General features: G+C 51.4%; 2 protein-coding genes across 2 annotated transcripts; both read right to left on the reverse strand.

The window, feature by feature from the left end:
* Window positions 1-650: 650 nt before the first annotated feature.
* On the reverse strand, window positions 651-5,795 carry CUNH3orf33 (chromosome unknown C3orf33 homolog). The gene is made up of 5 exons (XM_066193631.1): window positions 5,661-5,795; window positions 5,512-5,571; window positions 3,223-3,376; window positions 2,366-2,526; window positions 651-1,739 (listed from the first exon to the last, which is right to left on the reverse strand). Exons 1-5 carry the CDS (start codon window positions 5,754-5,756, stop codon window positions 1,467-1,469), a joined length of 744 nt encoding a protein of 247 aa, XP_066049728.1. The 5' UTR covers window positions 5,757-5,795; the 3' UTR covers window positions 651-1,466.
* Window positions 5,796-7,292: 1,497 nt separating this feature from the next.
* SLC33A1 (solute carrier family 33 member 1) lies at window positions 7,293-17,458 on the reverse strand. Its single transcript, XM_066193630.1, has 6 exons — window positions 16,677-17,458; window positions 12,405-12,595; window positions 11,639-11,823; window positions 11,132-11,249; window positions 10,167-10,385; window positions 7,293-8,566 (listed from the first exon to the last, which is right to left on the reverse strand). The coding sequence occupies exons 1-6, from the start codon at window positions 17,398-17,400 to the stop codon at window positions 8,399-8,401; spliced, it is 1,605 nt and encodes a 534-aa protein (XP_066049727.1). The 5' UTR covers window positions 17,401-17,458; the 3' UTR covers window positions 7,293-8,398.
* Between the last annotated feature and the right edge of the window lie 1,119 nt (window positions 17,459-18,577).

Genomic DNA, 18,577 nt, shown 5'->3' on the forward strand with positions numbered 1-18,577 from the left:
GCCCCACGAGGAGTGGATTATTGCTGAGCCTGAATGTGTACTTTGGGGTTAAAACTCAGCTTTGAGTTTTGCTCTGGAGGGTGCCACAGCCAGCCCCAAATCCCTGACTGACTGATGAGTTTCACGTCCAAGGACACGGGGGTGGCTGGCTCAGCCCTTCGCTGTCTTATGCATAAACCCAGAATCTCACTTTTCGTATTTTCCATTTTCAAACAGGCACAGACACCCGGTGTGCTGCCCCAGAGCTGCCTCCCCTGTCCCCCACGCTGGGCTCTGCTGAGACACTGCAGGTATTTCATGGCTCGCTGCTCCCTAGCACCAGCCTCACCCTGGGAGGACCAGGAACAAAAGGAATAAAGAACCACTGACATCTATTCTTACCCAAGGAAACTGGGGTTTTTTAAGGGTCTCAAGAGTCACAACTTTGCCCTGAAGTCAGCAGAGAAAATGCTAATGTAGCATTGCCAGAAAAGCAGTGTTCAATTATTACGGGGCTTTTGTACCACACTCTTCCCCCCAGTGTTTCACTGGAAAGCAATCACACAGAAAGAAAGAAAATCTGTAAAACACTTCACTTTAAATAAATATCGGGACTGTGGGAGGTTACACAAGGGTCAAGGGCTTGGTATATAAGACATGTAACAACGAACTTAAGAAATTCAATCTTTATTCTGAGAATATTTACAACATAAATAGTAATACACTCATATACTTCACATGTGTATCAAAAATAAAGCAAGAATTCAAGTTCTTAGCCCAGTCTGCTCCTCCATGTCAAATTTCATGTTAAAGTTTTATATTCATCCAATTTCAGATACTTACAGAATCATCAGAAAGAAACAACACAGGTTTTTCCTCTTCAAATGGAAGTTGTCTTTGAAAAATTTGGATTCCTGACATTATATTCTTTGATACACCGACTGATTTTTTCCCCCTGAGGAACTTCAGTTATTACAACCTTATCAGCTTTTTAAGATCAGCCATAACAAATCACCTTTTATATCACTAACAAAGCAACCCATTATTCAAGATGAACGAGTTTTAAACCACAAATTACACCTAAAAAGTATTGTAGGAACATAATCCAAACAAAAAGGTGTTTAAACACATCCCATGAGCTTCGTAAAGGCCTGACATGGGGTTTGAGGTGCCCCTCAGATCTGCACAGGGCGGCACAGCTTGGAGAAGTTCAGCAAGTGGGAAATTGGATAACTAATTTAAGACATCACTGTGGAGAAGTTTGGCATCGGAACATTTTCGTTGGTGGCCTACTACTAAACTTCAATCCCATGTGGGTTGCAATATGGAATATAGTCTAAATAACCATGAACTGGGGGTTTATATTCTGTGTAACCCATTAACTGTGGGGTTTGTGTTCGAGACAGGGACCCTCAATATCCCAGCACTGTTTGTGATCACAAACATACACAAATCCCCTAAGCTGGGGAGCTGCATTCCCCACCTCTTCACCTGCCAACAGAGCTTCTAACCCAGCTCACAAACTCTTTCAGCCTCTGCAGGAATTTATTGCTGCTTATGTGCTCCTGGACTCTTTCAGAGTAGCTTTGTTCTTTCCATATGCCTTTATTTTTCTTCACAGCCTTCAGCTCAGCCCGGAGGAGCCTTTTGTGCAGTTTCCAGTAGAGGTGGGAGTGGTGAGGCAGCCCCTCAATCTGGGCTGCTCTGGCCAGCCCTTGTCTCAAGAGCTCTTCGTTCAAGCACGTGCTGAGAAATCCACCCTGTAAAAAACCACAATAACAAGATATTCATCACTGAAACAGGGTTATTTGGGTGTGAACTGCCTCAGAGGTACAAGCTTTACTCATGGCTGTATCTATGCTTTGGCAGAAGAATTTAAAGGTGAAGAGGAATTCAGGGGACTTAAAACCCAACTCCAGTGTGAGGGAGGTGAGGCCCTGGCACAGGGTGCCCAGAGAAGCTGTGGCTGCCCCTGGATCTCTGAAGTGTCCAAGGATGTCCTGGACAGGGCTTGGAGCACCTGGGACAGTGGGAGGTGTCCCTGCCCATGGGCTGGGACTGGCTGGTCTCTAAGTCCCTTCCAACCCACACCACGCTGTGGTTCTATAACGGAAGGCATTTGTGAGGGAACACTGGATGGCAAACATTAGGCTAATCAGAACTATAGGATGCCTTTTTGGCACTGGCAGAGAAGCACATTCCTGCCATGAATCAGTCAGGAAAACGACTGCTCCTGCAATCAGATTTGCAAATGCAACATTTAAAATCCACGCCGAGGGAGATAAATCATAAATAATAACACGTGTTAAATGTACTGAAGATAACAGCGTGACTACAGTCACATCTAAAACTGCAGACAAGAGCCAGTTTTTGTGTCTGTCTTTACCTTGTGCACTAGAACGAGGCAGTCCAGGGCCGAGCTGTCCCTCCCCAGGAGCTGGAACCACAGGGGCTGTTTGGGGAGCAGCTCCTGCCTCAGCCAGGCTGTGCCCCCTGGAGCCAGCTCCACCCCGGCCAGACGGATCAGCAGCAGCCCCTCGGGCTGCCCTGCAAGGGAAAGGGACAAACCTGGGGCTGGGGAAAGCTCAGCCTTTGCTCTGCACACACCCTCAGCTGTTGGTCATGAATTGATTCCCACAGGCTAAAAAAATTCCCTTTTAGTTTCTCAAAGCAAACAGCAATTTGATCTCATCTGTTCTTCAGGAAAAAAATACATAAATTCAAGACTGACTAGATCAAAATGAGTTTTGGTTTATTTTGTGTGCAAAGGGAAAGATCTGCTCCCACTCTCAGTCCCTATCCTTCATCCAAAGGGGCAGAAGCATCAGCACCTGCTGGTGTCTGCATAGACAGTGTGAGAGTCACAGACTTGATGGGCAGTTTGTTTCTGACACCAAAACTGTCCCCAAAAATGTGTGTCTGCAAATAAAAGCACAATCCCAACAGAGGCTTTTTGCCAGGAATGAGATGAGCTGTGCAAACAGAAGCACTGCCTGAGTGCTCACTTCTGCTGCCGGAAAATATCACAGTAACTGTAAAGATTACCACACTGTGGTGACAAACTCTCTTGTACTGGTCTCCTCATGTCTTTTATTCCCCAGTTTCCCACCTGCAAAGCACAGGAAGACCAAAATGCAGAGCTGGAAATGTGCCTCAACCCTTCCTCTCAATCTTGCAGCCACTCTAAGAGCAGCAAACTTCATTTCTGCCCTTGCTCTTCACACTCTTTTCCCCATTACTCACATTTTTTCTGGATGGCTGAGATGAAAGGAACGGTGATGGGAATGTGCTCAACTTCCAGGCCTTTCTCTGTGATGTGATGTAATTTCCCCCTCAGTTTTACATTCTTTTCTACGAACTCCACAGGTATCTCCAAAGGACTTGTGAACTTGGTTGTCTGTTGATGGAAGGAAGAGAAAGACAAAATTTAAATAAAAAATAGAGAGCAGTTAACAGCCACACTAAATCCAACTTCTTAAACTACTTTGGGAAAGTACACCTCTATTATTAGACACCACGGGCAAGTAACTATAGATCTATAGTTCATGGTGATCAGCTGCAGAAGCTGTGCCAGCCTCTCCACACTTTACCATTTTCCCTATTTTTATTTTACAGCCTTGCATTTATTTTGCAACTTTGGCGTGGACATAAAAACCAGGTTTAGAGAAAGAACAGAAACTGCCGTTTTTCGAGCAGTGCCTATTGAAGTTTACTCTATTCCCCGAGAAAAGAGTGTTTTAGAAGCAGCCTGAATGGGGCTGGGATGGGGGTGAAAGGAAACCAAAGGACAGACACGCTGAAAACAAAGGCGGAGCGGGGAGAGCAGAAACAACCCCGCCTTTGATGCCCCAGGAAACCAGGAGAGGGACAAAGGCAGGTGAACAGCTCTGAGAAGATCACAAGAAGATTAAATTTGATACTACTGGCTGGGAGGACCCGAAGGGGATGGTTATGTGATCGCACAGGAAAAGCAAGCTGAGCAGCGGCAAAGACTTGGGCTGTGGCACAGGAATGGAGCAGCCACACGTTTGGGGTGAGGGAAAAGGACCCCAAAAAATTAAGACCCCCAAAATTTAAGACACTGAGGTCTCACTGTGAGAGGCCTTAGCAGAGCAACTGATCTACCCGATGGGCACTGATGTACAACTGCTAGGAAATAAAAACCAAAACCCTCCAAAACACCACAGCTAAATGTTTCCTGTGTGTTATTTATTCAGCAAACCTCCCCCCCTGCAGTCCATAGGGCCTCCCACCAGGAACACGGGAATTGGGGACCTTGCAGGCAGGAAGGCTGAAGGTTTTTAGGAACAAAAGTTGTTCAAAGCTGATCTCGTTTGTCCTGGAAGCTCCACCAGCCAGGTTAATGCATTCACAGGCCCTTGGGTCAAAACCAACCAAACAAGAAAGAGAGAAAAAAAATTCTGGCAACATCTGTAGTTCATGTTTTCTGGGAGGATTTTTAAGTAAAAACTCCGCACAAATGTTCTCCTGTGCTATTTGGAATCGTGAAGGGGGAAGATGAAGGTGACTGTGATTTTTTTTAAGCAGCTGGACCCCTGTGGGTCCTGCCCGTGGAGGTTCAGCTTCTCCAGGAGTGAGCAGCGTGGTGCTAGTCCAGCGTGACCTGACCGTCCTGCGAGTGCGGGAAGATTTGGGTGAAGTGTAAAACCATTCAGAAGCAGTTCGGTGTGTGGAAGGGCAGCGGACACACGAGGCAAGCGGCTGTTTCAGCTGTGTCTGGACAGGGGATGGTGCTGGAGCTCCACAGTGGGGCAGGCAAGGGGGCCACTACCCCTCCCAGGGGCTTCAGGAACAGGCGACAACGAGGGATAAGAGATAAGAACGTGGAGATGCCACAGGATATCGAACCCCTCAAGACCTGACTCAAACTTCGCTGCTTTTTTTCACTTGTTAATCAGTAGCTGCAGCAGGACCGTTATGATGAAGCAATCGCATTGTGAACCTTGCACGCTTGGCTAATCTTTAGTTTTAAGGAGGAGGGAAGACAATGCCCAGATGAATGGGCTGTCCGGGCGGGAGCCACCAGGAGGGGAGGCTGAGGAAAAGGTAATTCCTGCAGCGCTGACCCACTGAGCACCCATCCCAAAGGAGCCCTGGACTCAGGAGGGAGGGAAGGGCTGCGCCTGGACTGATCAGCACGAGGAACCACAGCCACGGCTGACACACGGGGGGCTGAGCGGGAATTAACAGAAAAGCTACGGGATCTGTAAGCAGTGAATGCTGACTCGTTGTCTGAATACATAAATTATGTTCGGTACTGAGGAGTGCGGAGCCTTTCGCGGGAACCACCAGCTCCTGCTTTGCGCAAAGCAGAACAAAACACGGGGATTGCTCCGGCGCTGCGGCCGGGACAGCCCGGGCGGGACAGGCCCGGGCCTCCGCCACGGTTCCCCCGGTTCTGAGGGGCGGTGCGGGGTTCTCCGCGATTCTGAGCGACCGTGTAGGGCTATCCCCCGTTCTGAGCAGCCGTGCCGGGCTCCCCCGCACCCCCGGGCCCGGTCCCGCACTCACCACGCGGAGGCTCCGCGCCAGCAGCAACACCCCGGCCACGGCCGTGCCGGCGATCAGGCCCTGCAGGGGAGAACGGGGCTCAGCCGGGCCCAGCGGGCGCCCCCGGCCCCGGTGCCCGCCCGGCCCCGGTGCCCGCCCGGCCCCGGTACCCGCAGCAGCCCCAGGTGCGCGTCCGCCCACTCGGACAGGCGGGCCAGGGCCAGCGCGGCGCGCTCCGAGCCGCCGCCGCCGCCCTGCTCCGGCATGGCCGCGTCCCGAGCGCCCCCGCGGGAGCGGGAAACGCCGCCCGGTGCCCCGGGAAACACCGCCCGGTGATACCGGGAAATACTGCCCGGTGCTACCGGGGCGGGGAAACGCCGCCCGGTGATACCGGAACCGGGAAACACCGCCCGATACCACCGTGCCGTGGAGCAACACCGGCCCCGAGCAGCCCTGCCCAGGACACTACCAGGGATCCAGGGACAGCCACGGCTTCTCTGGGAATTCCAGCCCAGCCAGGAATTCCTTCCCAATCCCCCATCCAGCCCTCCCCTGGAACAGTGGGAAGCCATTCTCTGCGTCCTGCCCCTCCATCCCTTGTCCCCAGTCCCTCTCCAGCTCTCCTGGAGCCCCTTCAGGCCCTGCCAGGGGCTCGGAGCTCTCCCTGGAGCCTTCTCGAGGTTGAGCTCTGCACTGAGCCCCTCAAACCTGTACCTCACCTCCTCTGACCCTTCACATGCTCCTTTCTTCTTGACATTTTTAATTTGTGTGGTTTGTTATTCTTGTTGTTTTGGGGTGGGTTTTTTTGTTTTTGGGTTTTTTTTGTGGTTTTTAATGTTAAAGGTGTTTAAGTCTGCAATAACTCTCATGTTAAAAAGAAAAATTACTTTCAAAGAGAGCTGGTAGAAAAAAAAAAGTAGCAAGATCAAAATTTTATGGGTGCTCTTCAGCAGCCTGCTAAGGGCCTGGCACAGCAGCAACATTTCCAACTTACAAAACTGCTACTTAAATTAAAAGCACTAATCCATAACTTGTTTCACCAGTTTGAAAAAGGACACATTTATTTCAGGTAACATCTATTCCTACCGATTTGGAGTTTATGTGCAACTTTGATGCTGTTGAGATAATCTAATTACTGATAAGCAATCCTTAACTCATCTTTATTAGTGACAAGTTTCACTGGCACCTTTAGAAACAGTGAAAAAAAAATTGCAAGGTAAAACCCCAAATCTAATACACAGCAAATTTAATTTCTCAGCTTCTGCACTTGAAGTTTTCCCTCACAATCAGAAAAGTTAAAACAACCCCTCTAGGTATGTAATTAATTAAGCAGCCCATGGTTCCAGTGAGGAAACAGAACTGCAGTGCTTCATAGAGTGAATGCAGTGGAGATGGTGGGACAGGGACTGAAAGATGCTGCCACCAATCTGATATATTTCTATGTTGATTTTGTTCTTCTGCGGAGGGGAAATTGGACGATGTTCAGCTTGGGCAGTAAAACTCATGTGATTTCACTTAGCCCCAGTGGTTGTGCTGTGCCTGAAGCAAACTGTGAGGTGTGTCCCTCAAGGCAGAGGGGACAGAGGACAGGAGACAGCGTCCAGCCAAGCAGGAGGTCACAGTGTCCTCTTCCAGCCCCCTCCTTACTCCTGATGCCAAGGAGACTCTGTACACCCCCCCAGAAACTCCAAAGGTGGTATTGGGTCACTCTTGCCCCAAAACACACAGCAGCAGCAGATCCCAACCCCCCTCCCAGCCCAATCCTTCAAATACTGACACAAAACACAGCAGAGAAGCTCGGGCACCTTTCCAAGGGATGTTTAATGGTTTTTGTGTTTAATACCAATGTTCCGTACACCCAGCGGGGTCCGAGTGCCTCTCCAGCCCCTGTGGGTCCCTAAGGCACTCAGGAGGGAGCCCGGGGGGAGAAATCCAGCGGGAATGTTTCCAGCATATGGCACCAGCAGTGAATTCTGCAGCAGCTCTGCCACAGGACTGTGCCCCTTTGATTTGTGTGAGGGCCAGTCCTGCACCAGCTCCAGGGGAATTTGGCAACTTTGTCATCACCAACTCACTCTCCTCACACCCCCGGCTCCCTGCTCCCACTGCTTTGGAGAATGAATATTCCAATTTTAGTAATACAGCCTGGAAAATCTATGGATAGGCTTTGCTCTATCAACTCCCCCCTTCCAAAGGCCCCTGTGCCCTCCCATGGGAAGCACCTCCAGCTCCAGCTGCAGGACTCAAGGCTCAGAGGATTGTGCGTTACTCCAGTCCTACCGTACAGCACTCTGCCCTCAAGAAAGTACCTCGAACGTAAATCAAACTGCCTCGAAACAGCGGAAATAAATTAAACAAATGTAATTTGCTTATAAAAATATTTTTCTTATAAATCTTTAAAGCTTATAAAAGCCAGAAAATACATTTAAAAGAATCTCCGGAACATTTCATCCTTTTGAGGCGTGGTTACAGTTCAGAAAGTGAGAAGAAGCAAAGCCCACAGACGGATCTCACACGGATCTTCCCACAAGGAATTCCGTGGCACTGTGCTTAACCTCCAAGTCAGAATGCCTTGGGCATCCTCTCCTGGGTCAGCTGCCCTGTCAGATCATTTCTGGGTGAAAATAAAAGCTGGCACTCAGCTGGCAATGCTGCTGCCTCTACAGCCAGGGCACGAGGAGCTTTCCCAGAGGTGCCCCGTGGAGTCAGGGGGAAGCATGGAGCACTGAGGTGCTGCTTTAGCCATTCCTTTCTGAACTGACCCTGTGCTGTGGGGAGGGCAGTGGTGCCACACATGGCGGCCCTGCCTCGGCCACACAGACACCGAGGTTCCGGGGTGCTGATTATGGGATACGTCTCTGTAATAAAACCAAAACCACCTGGCTGGTCCATCCAACACCCGAGTGCATCAATTGCTCCTCTTGCACTTCCACGAAGACTGTCCCTCGTCCTGCAGCTTCTTGAACTTTGGTCCCAGGAAGAACCACCAGGCGAAGCCCAGGATGACGCAGATGACGGACTCCACGTAGTAACCGTCCAGGGTGGTCACGCAGGAGCCCCCAGCTGCTGTGCACAGCTGAAACAGAGCATGGTTCCTGAGCACACAGCACCCCACAGCTGCTGCTCGTGACTAAACAGAGTTGTTTACTCTTTGTTGTTTCCTGCGCTGCTGGTCAGGGAGGCTTTTGAGCTTATGGAGTAAAAAAGTACCAAACCTGCTCTAGACATGTGGGAAATGGAGCACATCAGCCCAAAGGGCAAAATGCAGAAAACAGAAACGGCCCCACGGTCCCTGCTGGCCTGCAGGTGCAGCCACTGCTCCCAATCTCATTGAAAAAGATAATTTTTTTTTCCCAGCCATTCATGCTGTGGACTCCCCAGAGCTGGAAATGTCCAAGGCCAGGCTGGACACAGCATGGAGCAGCCTGGGATAGTAGGAGGTGTCCCTGCCCATGGCAGGGGGTGGGACTGGATGGGCTTTAAGGTCCTTCCAATCCATGATTCTGTGATTCTGCATCTGGCAGAAACATGCCCAGGATGGTTTTGAACTGGAAGAAAACCCCCAGCATTCACAGGGTGATCGTACAGGTCAGGATTGTCTCTGCTGTTGTTTGCCTTTCAACACTGCTCTAATCCCAGGATTAATCACTCCTGATCTGAGGCTCTGCCAGCATTTTCATTATTCTGAGACATGTCAAAATGAGATTAGGAATAAGGGAGTGGTGGTGGTGGTGGAATGTCACCAACCAGGAGGATGTGAGAAAAAAATCAGGAGTGGGGTGAAGGAGGAAGGACTCAAGCTCACTAGAGGCTGAGACACAAGGAACCTAATTAGTGACAAGCTAATGAATGAGGGGCTGGGAAAGCATCTGCTGCAGAAGCAGTTTCTCCTCTGCACCAGCAAAAACTGCAACTCCAATTTATACAAGTCATGCTGGACTCCAGAACACTTTGATCATTTAGAGCATCCTGGCATTCAGGAGTGCAATAAATCTCAGTCATGAGCAGAGACAAAAAAAAACAAAAACCACCAAACATTTCCACTCTTCAGCCATGTCAAATGTCTCATTTGCTGTGAGGAGGTGAATTTGAAATGTTGCTTTCCCAGCAGTTTTGTGTCCTGTTGTTTGATCTGTGTACAGCGAGTTCTTTGTTCTCTTCCACAGGGCTCCCAGAACTGGGCAGGCAGCCAGTCCCACTTGATTTCATGAGGAAAACGGACACCACAATCAGAGAGCAGAGCAGCATCTTGGAGAAGGTACCAAGGCAGGCAGATAAGGAGACAGGAGGAAGAAAAACCTACCACAGAAATGGAGGGCCCTGGGGGACAGAGATCCTGCCAAGGACAGAGGGCCTGCTGCACAACTCAAAACCATCCCTACAGCCTCCTGACACTGCACAGAATGTGGCACCAGCCTGGTGCTCCTACCCCAGCCCAGCACGGGAAGAAAGGGCTCACTCCTCTGCAGCTGCAAACCCTGGGTAAGGGGCTGGTTATTCAGACTGTGCAGGTGCTGGCAGACTGGATTTTATCACACAGGACAATGAGCTCCATCAGTGGGAAATTTTAAGCACAAGCTATACATTGTGAAAGTTTTCAGAGGCAAAAATAAAACGCTGCAAGGAGCCATTTAATTGAGACACCGAGCAGAGACCTCCCCCGTCCCCAGGCTCACCTCTGCGGCCGCTGCAGTGGCACAGGTGTGGTGGCCCTGGGCCCCCTGACACTCCTTCACTGTCAGGGGGTCCACCAGCCACAGGGCCACCGTGGAGGGCCAGTTCCCCCCCAGGTTGGACACGGTGTTGAGCAGGGTCATGTAGGTGCCCCCGATGAGCGGGTCGCTGACCTTGGCGTTGAAGGCCATGATGGCCACGTACATGCTGTACAGGGTGATCTGAGGGGACAGACACAGGCCACTGACACACAAACCCCCAGCAGGAAAACCTGCTCAGAGACCCCCTGAACTCAGCAGCCCTGAGGGGAGCATCCAGCAGCAGTTCCTCTTGCAGCCTGTCCCCGGGCTCACGCGGGAGTGGCCTGGCTGCCTGTCTCAAGTCGTGCTGCAACAGCTCCAGCCTCGCATGCACTGGCAGGACTTGGGTAATCAAACTGAAACACAATCAGCCAGCTAGAATAGCACCCAAAAACAGCCCTGTGCATTTCCAGCCACCCCTCGAGGCACTGCATGCATTTCAGCTCTGATCCAAAGACCACGCTGCATCAGGTGCTGGTTTCCCAAGCCTTTGGATCAGATCCATCATGAAGCTCCTCCAACAATCAAGTTGGGTTTTTTTTTTCCTAGGATCAGAGTCACATAACTTTATTTATCTGCACAAGCAGCACATTCATCAGCATGCCTATCAAGCTCAGACACAGTTCTGGGATTTCTCCAGCTCCTCTGTGCTTTTGAGTTTCTAGGTCTGGGGAAAAAGGAATCTGGGGAGCTACACCAGATATGGAAAAATAAAGGTAGCTCCACAGATGATGGCGAACAGAGTACAGGGAACAGGGAGAGTAACACTGGCAAGAGTATGAGAAGTCAATCCTGCCACACAGCACAGGGCAGGCTTGGAGGGGTTCCAGTGTGACCCAGGGCAGGACAGGGAACAGCATCTCCCCTCCCCACACAGTGAGTGTTACCTGGTGTAGAGCATAACTCAGCACCACCACAGCGTAGTAGTAGAGAGGAAATCCTCCCTCATGCTTTACTTTAGGAGCCCACCACACCAGGAAAGCAAATTCCAGGCCAAGCAGCAACCTGGAGGGATGAGAAAGATGATTTGTTATTCCAAGCAATTCTCTCCATGTATTTCCTCAACACAAAGCAACCACTGAACAACCACAGAAAGCACATTAAAATAGTTTAGATCTGAAGAGTTACACCTATTTCTATCTCAGCATTAGGTATCAAATGTTTGACGAGCAGTGACATTGTTAAGCAGGAGAGCACTGCTGCACATGCACATTCCAAACACCTCATGCTCTGCTTCCACACAGTGACACTGCAGGAACCAGTTTGACTCACTGTGACAATCCTGACACACTCTGCACCTGGAAGTCAGAGAGTTACACACAAAGCCCTGCACGTGATGTGAACACACAAACTGAGCACACACATGACTGGGTGTCACTAAAATGAGGCTTTACCTGTAAGGCATGGCTTTGTAGAAGGTGTTCAGGGGCTGGGGGCCCGCTGTGTATTTACTGATGATCAGGGGCAGGATGATCTGCAAAGGAACCATTGGAACTGCCAGCAGAGCCAGGTGCTCTTTGGGGACTCCCTCCTCCACCAGTTTGAGTCCTGTTACAGCATCTGCTGCTGAAAACCCAACCTGCAATGGCAAGGAGACAAAATAAGCTGTGGAGAACAGGCAGTTTGGCTAGAAATTCAATTTATTCCCTATCAAGTAAACTGAGAAATGGGATACTGGACAAGTCACTTCTGTCCCTGATTTGATTTCCAAATTAGTTCTACATGTTCTACACTTGCACACTCTCATTGTCATCAGAGCCAAAACCATCCCAAGAACATTAAGCAGCACTGCCATTCATTCCTGTGCCTTCACTGCTCTTGGCATCCTCAATGTCCAGCTAGGAGCCATGGAAACCCAGCCTGGACAGAGCTGGGGATTCTGAGCTAAAAAGAAAACATTTTCTGTCCTTTTAACTGCAGGCTACACAGCCTGTTTAGAAATGTACTTTAATATCACATTGCCACCAAACTTCTCTTCAATGCTTGTGTTAAACACAAAAGCTCACACAGAGCTTTTCTGCTGCACAGCCCTGCTCAGCCATTCTGCTTAAATTTCATATGAAAATTCACAACTCTGCTGACAGCCAATCGCAAAACTAAGTTACATCCCTGCCAGACTCTGATGCCAGCATTTAACAATTCTTAAATGCATTTACTTACTTTTGAAGTGAGGATCAAGAGACAGAAAGTAAGAACTGCTGGCATCTTGATTATTGAGAACAGCAGCCTGTATGTGTCAGTGATGCCTTTTGTTTCTTCCTTTGCTGGTATTAGCTCCTGGTTTTCCTTTTTCAAAAAGGCAACCAATGTAGTGGTGACTAGGAAGACAGCTCCCCAGAAAAACAGGAAATCTGGAGGGGAAAATAAAGATTTCTTGGTAGCAGCCATGATTGACAGTTGTAGAGTACAAACCTAATAATCGAAGTGGAATAAAAACAAGCAGCAAAAGCAAACCACAAGCACAGAGGTACCTACAGTGAGGGGCACAGCTGTGCCCTCCTGTGAAAGGAAGTGTTTGCTGGGGCTGAGGCAGAGGAGCAGCAGCAAACAGGTCACCTCCCTGCTGTGTGGTGGGTTACTACCACAGAGAGCACGTTGCAGGAGGAACAGCAGCAAAAATGAACGTGCTGAAGGATTACACACACACTAGAGGCTGAAAAGGGAGGAAAACCACATGTCATAGAGGACAGGGAAGAAGCTCCAGAGGCAGAACTCCTTCCCAGCCCCCCAGGCAGTCAGGGAAACACTCAGCTCTGCATCCCTACCCAACATCCATCTCCCACCTGGAAGAAACAGCGACTCAGGAGTGTGAAGATGGCCTGAGGAAAGTTTTTACAGAGCTGGAAGAAGTCCTCAGATTTGCCTGTCTGCAGTGGAGACCTGCCAGCATTCAAGTGCTCAGTTTTAAGCAGATCAGTATCTGCTAAATCGTGGATGTGGGGCAGGAAAAAACCACCAGGAAGAGTACTTTCTGATTTAGTGAATGGCCAGTTCGGGATAATCCTCTCCTCTGCCTCAACCACAGAGGCAGGAAAGGACTCAGCCATGTGCAGAGGGGCGGACAGGAGCAGCCTTTAATCTTCCTGGTGAGGAGCAGCTCCAGCAGCCTCTGGGAGACTGGGAAGGAGCAGAGAGGGCTGGTGAAAGGGCAGGGACAGCACAAAGGTTCAGTCAGTTACTGCCTGCTTCTCCTCCTGGGGAACAGGCTCTGCAAGCCTGGAAGAAAACAGGCCAGGACTGCTCCAGCTGTGTCCCACCACTCTCAGGGTAACAGAAAAAAAGGCTTTTCTGCTACTTTTCCCTTCCCTAAAATAAACATGACCTCACAAGCAACACTGTCAGATTTCTCTCTCTTTAAAAAAAAAAAAAAAAAAGGTGCCCGAAGACATCCTCAAGGAAAGATGCATTTTCTGAGAGTCTCACAAATCACAGCTGCAGGCTGCAAAGGACACAGAGGAGCAGTTCTCTAATAATAACCCTGAGCATTATCACTGCAGTGAGAGACACACAGTGCAAGGATGGGGATGGAAATAGCTCTGAGCATCATCACATGAGTGCTCCTGATCAGGCCAGCCCTGTCAGCTGCAGCACAGCACTGCAGGGGCTGCAGCAGCAGCAAAGCAAAGCAAGAAAAAAAAAAAAAAAAAAAAAAAAAGAAAAAACCCTACTATATATATATATATATAGTAGTTCAGACAAGAGAAATTGGGGTTTTTGAGGCTGTAGGCAGTTTACACAAAAATAAGGTATATTTCCTTTCAAGGAACCTCATTAACAGGCTACAAGTAAAAGAACTTTGAAATTAGAGTTTACAAAAGAGATTTCAACCACAAACTCCCTGGTCCCACCACTGCTGCCTCCCCCATCCCTTTTTTGTTTCTGCAGCTACACTGCTAGTGACAAAATAAACCACTGAGGTGGGGCAGAACAAGTGTTTGAACTAGATCAGGGCTGGATGAGGCTGGGAAACAACCATGGAGAAGGCACCCAGGTGGGACAGGTGCCAAGAGCTGTAAGTGTCCATGTCCCCAGGATGCACAGGTGCCCCACAGCCCCTGGCACAGGGAACTGGGGTGGCCTTTAAGGGGCACTTTGTCCTGTGCTCGCTCCTTCCCTGTCCTTCACCCTGCAATGGGCAAACCAGGCAGGAATCACAAACCCAGCCAGGGAGCTTCCCCTGCTTTTAGAAAAACAAAAGTCATCTCAACAGCAAGTGCTAAACAAACCCCTGGATGTGCCAGGACACTCAGCCCACAGAAAGGTTTTATCCATTTCCTTCTCTGGCACTTCAGCCTGACACAGCTCAGCACAGCCCTTGGTTTGGTGACTTTGACGATGGTTTTACATTTGTCCCTATTATGTCCTGGAGTTAATGAGAACAGTGAATGCTGCTGCTTCTCAACAACTCAGAGCTGAGTTAGGATCACAGAATATCGGGATGGACTCACAGGGATCATCCCAACTCCTGGCCTGGCACAAGACAACCCTGGGAGTGTTATCCAAACACTCCTGGAGCTGTGGCAGCCTCGGGGCTGTGCCCATTCCCTGGGAGCCTGGGCACCCTCTGGGGAATAGCATCTTCCCCTGATCTCCACCTAAACCTCCCCTGACACAGCTCCAGCCATTCCCTCAGGATGCTGCCCCTCTGGACCACGGAGTGTTGACTTGTTCTTTCCCTGGCACTGCGCTTAGCCGATGACAAAAGTGCTCAGAGATCTGAGCTGGCAGAAAAAATTCACCTTTCCCAGCAGTGAAGTTTTCTGCTGCTCACTACAGCCAGGGCAAGGAGCAGGGAGCCCCTGTGCTCCTTGGTGAGCCGGTGACTCCTGCTGCTCTCAGCTGCTCCAGGGAAACACCAAACTGTGCCAGCCACAGGAGCAGGAAACAGGAATTTCTTACCACTTTTACCACCTGGAAAACCATATCCTGCAACTACAGCCGTCAGTTATTTGCTGTCCTTACTCCACCCACACCAACACCCCGGGGCAGCTTTAGGAGGTTGCAGTGGTGCTGTTTGGGTTTGGGATAGTATCTTTTAAATCCAGCACTTTTGTAATAGCAACAAATCCATTTATACCAACAGCCCTGAGAGGAACAAACCCCAACCAACCAAAACCCTGGGCAGGGAGGGAAGCAGAGCCAAGCCAAGCTCTCTGAACACCAGGGCCTGCAGGTTGCATCAGCAGCAAAGACGTCAGTGTGCACTGCAGTGAGAGGGAAGGGACAGGCAGCCTGGGAGCTGCACAGCACCAGGGAAAGGCAGGACCCAGCTGGGACACTTGGAGGGCACTCTGTGCTCCCTAAGGTGGGCCGGACGTGAGGCTGGCAGCAGGGAGCCAAGAGGAGCACTAGTTAGCAGTGCTGAGAGCTGCACAGACCAGGCAGGCACAGCACTCTTGGAAACTGCTGCCCTGACTCATCCCTGAGGAAAGGGCAGGACAGAAAGCAAAACTCCCCTTCGCACAACAATTCCAGCCTGTTTCGGCACACCTGACCTCTGAGATGGCGCAGGGAAGGCAATCAGTGTGAGAGGGGCAGGAGAGACAGACCACGAGATGTGCCCCTCACTGCCAGGGTCACCCTGAGGCTGCAGCCAGAAGTGGTGCCAGGATTTCCTGTCCTGCCTCAAACTTGCATCTCCTGGGTAATATCCCCAACATAAACCACCACAACGAGCCTTTCTGAGAAAAATCCCGAACGCCAGCAAACAGAAACATCCCTCCCCTAACAGCTAGTTAAGCTTACCACACTCCATTTAATTTGCTAAAGAGAAAAAGCAAATCCTCCCTAACTTACTAAAATAAGGCCTTCCTTCAGGAACTGGGTACATGCTCAACCCTGAACACTTGCACTTCTATTCCGTGAAAAATATCACATTGGAAGAACCTTTTTTCTTTCATTCCCTTGTACCTTCTTCCCAGATGGAGACTTTGGCTTGCCTTTTCTAAAGAGTAACCTAGTCCATGGCCATTAACTAGGAGGGGAAGAAAGAGTTCCTCCAAAGTGCTTAGATCAGCCGAGATAATGACGAGGCAGGTTTCCCACACGCTTTGGCCCAGAAAAACCTTTAGTCCAGTGCATGGAGCAGTGGGCTGTGCCAGCCTCCGAGCAGGCTGTGCCTTCCCACGGGGCAAGGGACAAACCAAACCTGTTTGGTTCCCAGTGGCAAACCACACAGGGCTCCAGGCTCAGGGGAGACGCATCCTGAGGAAGATACAACCACGATTATTAGGGGGAAATCCTTCCCTGGGAGGGTGGGGAGGCCGTGGCACAGGGTGCCCAGGGAAGATGCAGGCAGGGAAGATGCTCCTGGCTCCCTGGCAGTGTCCAAGGCCAGGCTGGACATAGGGCTTGGAGCCGCCGCCTGGGATAGTGGAATCCTTAAAGTCCTTTCCCAAGCAAGGCATTCCCCGGCTCCATCCCAGCCCGTACCTGAGAGGGTGACGATGCCCCGCGGCTGCGGCTCGAAGCGCAGGTACTTGTTGCAGAAGGAGGCAGACTCGAGGGCCAGGAAGAGCACGTTCCCCAGGAAATAGCCGGCCGTCTGCCCCACCGAGTTGCAGGTGGAGGCGTAGCCCACGTTCTCCCGGGACAGCATGGTCAGCGCCCAGCCGTCCACCGCGATGTCCTGCGTGGCCGCCAGGAACTCGAAGAGGAAGAAGGTGACGGTGAGGGCCGCCACGTCGGGGCCGCGGCCGCGGCCGTCGCCCAGCAGCGCGTCCACCTGCGTGGACATGTAGATCATGAAGAGCCCCAGCACGTACTGCGTGGGCACCAGCCACGACTTGCGGCGCCCGAAGCCGCGCAGGTACACGGCGTCCACCAAGGGCGCCCACAGCAGCTTCAGGCTGAAGGGCCAGAAGACGAAGCTGAAGAAGGCCTGGTCGGTGTAGCTGGCGCTCTTGCTCTGCAGGATGAGCGGCACGCTGCCCGCCAGCCCCAGCGGGATGCCCTGCAGCACGTACAGCACCAGCAGCAGCAGGATGCTGCCCAGCTCCGCGCGGTACCCCCGCGCCCTCGGCGGCGCCGGCAGCAGCGCCTCGGTGTCCGCGGGCAGCCCGTCGGGGGGCGGCTCGCCCGTCAGCTCCAGGCTGTGCCGGCGGGTGCCGGCGCGGCGCTGCCGCCCGCCCTCCTCGGCGGCGATGGCGGGCGCCATGTCCGGCAGCGGAGCGGCCCCGGCCCGGGAGCGGCCCCGGCGCCGCCGCGCTGAGGGAACCGCCCCGCCCCGCGCCACGCAGGCGTGGCCGCGCCTCATTGGCCCGCTGTCGGTGACGTCATGCATAGCACCGCCCTCTGACCCTGATTGACGGGCCGGGGGCAGCGGGACCGGAACCGGGAACCGGGACCGGGGATCAGGGGTCGGGACCGGGGATCAGGGGTCAGGAGTCGGGATCGGGATCACTGGAGCGTCTCCGTGCCCAGTGTGATAAATGGAAATGATTCGTGCTGACTAAATTGTAACGCTTTATCCAAACCTCGATCATAATTAATTAATTACTGCCAGATATACATACTTGAATATATTTACCAAATTGTATTCATTTATATCAAATTGTTATTCAATTAAATTGCTGCTAACTCAATAGACCTAGTTGTTTGACGTCATTTAAAACACCAGGAAAGGCTGGGGGACCTGGGGCTGCTCAGCCTGGAGAGGAGCCCCAGCTGAGAGGGGCCCTCAGCCCTGTGTGTCCCTTGGTGTCCCTGGGTGTCCCCGTGTGTCCCTGGGTGTCCCCGGGTGTCCCCGTGTCCCTGGGTGCAGGGAGGGCAGAGCAGGGCCAGGCTCTGCTCCAGGCCCAGCAATGGCACCAGAGCCACGGGCAAGGACTGAGCCCAGGAAGTTCCACCTGGGCAGGAGCATCTTCCCTGTGAGCCCTGGGACAGAGACCAGAGAGGGTGTGCATCCTCCTCACTGGGGATATTGCAGACTTATCTGGACACAATCCTGTGCCATGTGCTCTGAGATGACCCTGCTTGAGTGCCAGTGTAAATACAATAACAGAATGACGCATCCCAAAAAAACAACATAGCAGAAACCTCGATTTTGAACCAAACTTGTATGTTTCTATCAGCCTCGGGACTGTTTGGAATCTGACAGCAGAACCTGGTGCTGCTGTGTGATTTCATCTTAACCAGAACTCCTTCATTCACCCCTTCCTCCATTCCCTGTATTAAACTGATGCTCAGGGAAAGGCACCCAGACCGCCCCGGGACGGCTCCAGGAGGGTTCTGCGGATGCAGTCCCGGTGTCCGCTGGGGAATTCACCGACCAGGCACAGCAGGTTCAGCGTCCAAGGCCAGGCTGGACGGGGAATGGAGCAGCCTGCTCGCTG

This window comes from Chamaea fasciata, unplaced genomic scaffold (assembly GCF_029207755.1).
Source record: "Chamaea fasciata isolate MVZ Bird 193981 ecotype frontalis unplaced genomic scaffold, bChaFas1.0.hap1 SCAF_11, whole genome shotgun sequence".
In the NCBI taxonomy this organism is placed as follows: domain Eukaryota; kingdom Metazoa; phylum Chordata; class Aves; order Passeriformes; family Sylviidae; genus Chamaea; species Chamaea fasciata.

What these genes read in the sequence shown, in the direction of transcription:
- CUNH3orf33 (XM_066193631.1), bottom strand. Translation starts at nt 5,756, where the DNA reads ATGCCGGAGCAGGGCGGCGGCGGCGGCTCGGAGCGCGCCGCGCTGGCC. An exon ending in TGGCGCGGAGCCTCCGCGTG is followed by an intron (nt 3,377 to 5,511) that starts GTGAGTGCGGGA and finishes TTCCATCAACAG; the next exon opens with ACAACCAAGTTCACAAGTCC. An exon ending in GCCTCGTTCTAGTGCACAAG is followed by an intron (nt 1,740 to 2,365) that starts GTAAAGACAGAC and finishes GGTTTTTTACAG; the next exon opens with GGTGGATTTCTCAGCACGTG.
- SLC33A1 (XM_066193630.1), bottom strand. Translation starts at nt 17,400, where the DNA reads ATGGCGCCCGCCATCGCCGCCGAGGAGGGCGGGCGGCAGCGCCGCGCC. An exon ending in TCTTGATCCTCACTTCAAAA is followed by an intron (nt 11,824 to 12,404) that starts GTAAGTAAATGC and finishes TTGCCATTGCAG; the next exon opens with GTTGGGTTTTCAGCAGCAGA. An exon ending in TGAGTTATGCTCTACACCAG is followed by an intron (nt 10,386 to 11,131) that starts GTAACACTCACT and finishes CTGTCCCCTCAG; the next exon opens with ATCACCCTGTACAGCATGTA.